Source organism: Bactrocera dorsalis, chromosome 1, assembly GCF_023373825.1.
Source record: "Bactrocera dorsalis isolate Fly_Bdor chromosome 1, ASM2337382v1, whole genome shotgun sequence".
In the NCBI taxonomy this organism is placed as follows: Eukaryota; Metazoa; Arthropoda; class Insecta; order Diptera; family Tephritidae; genus Bactrocera; species Bactrocera dorsalis.
The window spans coordinates 78339131-78343848 of record NC_064303.1 but is presented as its reverse complement, the minus strand read 5'-3'; the positions used below and the strand labels follow the sequence as shown (position 1 = coordinate 78343848).

The 4718-nt window shown below is 34.7% G+C and overlaps 1 protein-coding gene and 1 long non-coding RNA gene across 2 annotated transcripts; both read right to left on the bottom strand.

Annotated features, from left to right (window-relative positions):
• Positions 1-348: 348 nt before the first annotated feature.
• Positions 349-993, bottom strand: LOC125778057 (uncharacterized). The gene has a single exon (XM_049454192.1). The coding sequence runs from the start codon at positions 991-993 to the stop codon at positions 349-351; it is 645 nt and encodes a 214-aa protein (XP_049310149.1).
• Positions 994-3501: 2508 nt separating this feature from the next.
• Positions 3502-4416, bottom strand: LOC125777075 (uncharacterized). Its single transcript, XR_007422087.1, has 2 exons — positions 3752-4416; positions 3502-3687 (listed from the first exon to the last, which is right to left on the bottom strand). It is a non-coding gene; the product is annotated as an uncharacterized LOC125777075 (long non-coding RNA).
• Positions 4417-4718: the final 302 nt, after the last annotated feature.

The window sequence follows — 4718 nt, the reverse complement described above, 5'->3', positions numbered from 1 at the left end:
GGTTGCAATAATTACTTCATCAACGTAACTTATAATCTTGTTTCTATTTCGTAAACCTCGTATAAGTTGAATAATCATTTCTTGGAAAACCATTGGAGCATTTCGTAATCCAAATGGCATTACATTGAATTCAAACAGTCCCTCCGGAGTTATAAATGCTGTCAACTTTTTACTATTGTCAGGCAATGGATTCTGGTAGTATGCCACCGTCATATCAAGGGTCGTGAAAAATGTATTACATCCAAGCTTCGATAATTGCTCCTCTACAATTGGCATTGGAAACTGTTTCTTGATTGTGACTGCGTTTAATGCTCGGAAATCGACACACAGTCTGTCATCTCCATTCGCCTACTTTACAATTATAACTGGAGCTGCATAAGGTGATGAACTTTGACGGATTATCTTATGTTTTAACAATTCGTCAATAATCGTTGCCAATACTGGTCTTTGTATAAAAGGTACTTGATATTGTCTACCTACAACTGGCTTCTCGGTGTTCACCTGAATTTCCATACATGTAGTCTTACATCGTCCAAGCTTTGCCATATCTTCTGCGAAACAATCATCGAAACTTTGCAATAACTTACATACATCTTTTAGCTCGTCAACATTCAATGTTTTGTCAATGCTGTAATTTTCCGCGATTTTCCTCTGTACTTGCATGCTGCCCGATTTAATAACTAAAGTACAATCTTTCTGGCATAAAACATCTCGTCCAATAAACACATCGTATGGCATAAATTCATCAGGTACTACTTGCAACTTCGTATTTATTTTGCAGCTATCTATTTGTAATTCGACATCGATATCCGCTGTGCTATAAACTATTGCACCCCCAAAACCTTCTAATTTCTTAATGCAAGTCTTTTTCAAAACATTGGCTGGAACTTTCGACTCCATTATGAGTGACGTGTCACTACCCGTATCAATAAAAGCTAAGTATTGCTCACCGTTTAATTCCACGTTTGACATTAGTGGTGGATATATGTACATTCTCACTTAAAACTTGAGCAATTGGTGCCTTGTCGGAACGACAGGATTTTGCTTCGTGACCCACCTTGTTGCATTTACTGCACCTAACTTTACGTTGTTCATTACAATTGTAACATTTAATCAAATTCTTGCCCGAATTCGTATTTTGCGCAGAGTAATCTTTGAAAATCGTATGACTTTCTACATTCTTTGGTGATAGTAAATTTGACAAACTCTCAAGTGACCGCAACAAATCATTGCACGTTGGTTAACTCATTGCCATAAGAATTCGGGTTAAATTGCTATCGTTTAACCCTTCAATAATGTACGTATTTATTGACGCTTCATCAATCTTACCTCTTCTACCAATATTCAACATTGCAAAATAATATTGCGTTAATGTCTCATTTGCACGTCGTTTGCGCTTCAACATTTCCGTGTGCACTTCTGCTGCGCTCATTGTAAAAGGGAAATCATGTTGGAATGCTTCTACGAAAACAGACCAACGCTGGAACACATTTTGTGCATCAAGCCATTCTTTGGCGAGACCTTTTAGCTTAGATTGAGCTGCTAACAAAACTTCTTGCTCACACCAACCATATGCCTGTTGTAGTTGCGTCAAAATCAGGTAACAACCCAATGATTTCGTGGACCGTACTTCGCTTCCATTCACTTTGTATCGTAGTTCCCAACGGTGATAACCCTATTGTCGTCTCTGTATTATTAATTTTATGTTGTGGAGTCGTACACATTGCCGCTTGACCAGAGATTGTGTTATCAGATGAAATATTGTAGCCACTTATATTAGCCGGACGTTGTATGCCTCACCTGAACTGCCACAAGATCACTCACAGACTTGGCAAGCCCCGAAATCATATCACGCATATCGTCCATTTGCTTCTGCATAGCAGACAATTCACTACTTTCTTCAACTTTTTCAGCATCAACTTCTTCCGAACCGTATATTTCTATCAATTGCAAAACTTTCGCCGCTTTATTGCCCATAACCGTCGCACCTTGGTTTTGTAGCAATTTGTTGAGTTGATCAACCCGAAGCGCATTGAATTTTATCATCTTTCCCATATTTCCTTTAGCAGTTTAACTTTTTGCCACAAACGTTGAAAAAAAAATGATGAAATCCGTTGCCTTCGTTATAAAATGCTGTCGCTTTCGTTACTTTATTCGTCGACTCCCAAAAATTGAATAATATGCTGCTGACAATTCTGTCTACAGTTTTGTTTTCAAAATTCTCAAACGTTGTTACAATTGAAAAAAAAAAACTAGTTGCCTTTGCTTTTTTTTCAAAGCTTACTTCGATTACGTTGTATTCGTGTTTCCCTTTACTCGTTGGGACTTTTTCCGTTGCCCTGGACAACTCTCTGCTGCCTCTCTTTGTGATACTCTCTTCAAACACATAGAATCGTTTGCACTGAATTACGTTCACTCTTTACCCGTTGAGAATTTACGTTTCTTGTAGGCATTGAAATGTTTGCAGTACTCGTTGAAATTCATAATTTCTCACTGTCGTTACAAATAATTTCTTACTCTTTTCTTTATTTGTTCGCTAGTTACGCCGGCGCTCTCATCGCTTGCAAAATTATTTCCCAAAACGTATTCTATTCCACAAATTCGTATAATTCTAGGATTTTGGAATCCCACTTCTGAGATGTCAAGAATGTCCAAATTGTTTATTTCAAATTATTATTACACGAATACAAAGTTTATTTTAAAATTATTATTAAACGAATTCACAATTTATTGAAAAGAACTGGTCCGTTTGCTTGTTTACTATCGAATGCCTCTCACTCGTTAAAACTGTCTGTGACACATGTATGTATAAAGTATTTTTTATTATAGTTAATATAGAAAAAAGTATCACGCGAAAAAGGAAACAAAGAAATATCGTTAAAAATCCTACATATTTGCTGTTTAAGAAGTGGCAACGCTCGTTTTTCTCAAAATTGTAAACAATCTAACCTTTTCAATGATGAGTGTGCTAACCAAGAATGATAGAATACAAGATTACGACAACCGCCATTATGAAACGTCATAGTTGCGTGTTGAGAAGAACAAGAGTGAAAAACTGTCAAATGGCTTGCAAATTGTAAACAGAAAAGTGAACACTTTTGTAAATTCGCAAAATATTATTAATTCTTTCGATTTTAATGAAAAGTTTTAGTGAAGTGATTGAATATTGTTGAGTGAAAAGATTTGAATCATTTCTAAAGAAATATATCGGCCTATTGATAATAAAATTGTCTATTAAGTTGTGATTCAAATGGAGAAGACGTTTCTTGTGTTGTATATAAATATATACATATATTATAAGTTCAGATGTATCAGATGTATGAAATTATGATAAAAGAATTGTGAAATTAATTAATTAAAGAGGATTTAGTATTAAATATATCATTTCTTTGGAAAAATAACACCAATTTTTTGGCAACTTTTAAATCGGCCGAAAAACTGACAAAAACTCGTTTTCGATCCTTTAATTGCATAATAATTATTACAACAAGCCACTGCACATTTCATTTTAGAAAATTAATATATTTATGCTTAGAAATTTAAATAAATACAACAGTACACTTTCACTGGTTTTCTTCATTTGAACAATTTCCACACATGCTACTCTATTTATTGTGGATGTGCCTAAAACTACTTACATATATCTTTTCTCGCAACAATATTCTAAACATTCCACTGAAATTTTTCCTGCAAAGACGAATGAATTAATATTATTTTGGGAATTTCCAAAAGTGTTTACTTTTCTGTTTACAATTTGTATGCATTTCTATGCTTGTTCTTCTCAACGCACAAGTGTGACGTCACGAAATTGTTGCACAATGTATTTGTTTTTGTAGAATTGTCAAGAGCTAAACCGAAAAAAACTAACGGTAAACTAGTGTCGTAATCTTGTATTCTATCATTCTTGGTGCTAACCGTGCGATTCTGTAATGCAAGGCATACATGCACCAATTATTGTATCAACTTCAACGAATTGAACAACTGATTGCTACGTATATGGGGCAGTTGTATGAGTTGAATCAACTGGTTGGATGAAAATCAAAATTTTTTGATATTTTGTGAAGTTGGTTGTGTTAGTTGGATAGTGTTTGGGTTGGTCGTGCGATTTCAAACGATTTCGCCATTTTATTTCGGCTGTCGAAGAGAGCGCGTCATATGTAATAAGTAAAGCAACAACTTCCGATCTCATGTTTAAAGGTTGGTACGCAGCTCTCAAGTAATTGCTCAAGAAAAAAAATACATTATTTCTCAAGTCATTTTGACAGCTGGTTACGCATTGTGAATGATCCACATTAGAAGAGCAAGAAAGAATAAACAAAGTAAACAAACTTTGTGCGTATGCATGTATGTGTATGGTAACACAAATATTTTCATTGAGATTTAAGGAATGTTGTTGATGATTGGTTGGTTTTATACAACATTTCAAAATGGAATATACTTTATAATAATGATTTCAACTAATTTAGGATGAGTTTGACGATTACTTCGAATTTGCTTCAAGAAACAATTGTTGATTTGATGTTTCTTCGCAAAACCAGGTTTGCCATATTCACATTTTATCGAAAAAAGTATTAAAAATTAGTACTAGATTTCTTGAGAGTTGCGTACTAGCACAAGTAACTTTATCGCAGGAACGTTTCTGGACCGTTTCTTAAGCGTTTTTTTATATGAAGTTTTTACGTTTCTTGAGAGCTGCGTACTAAGCTTAAGCAACGAAG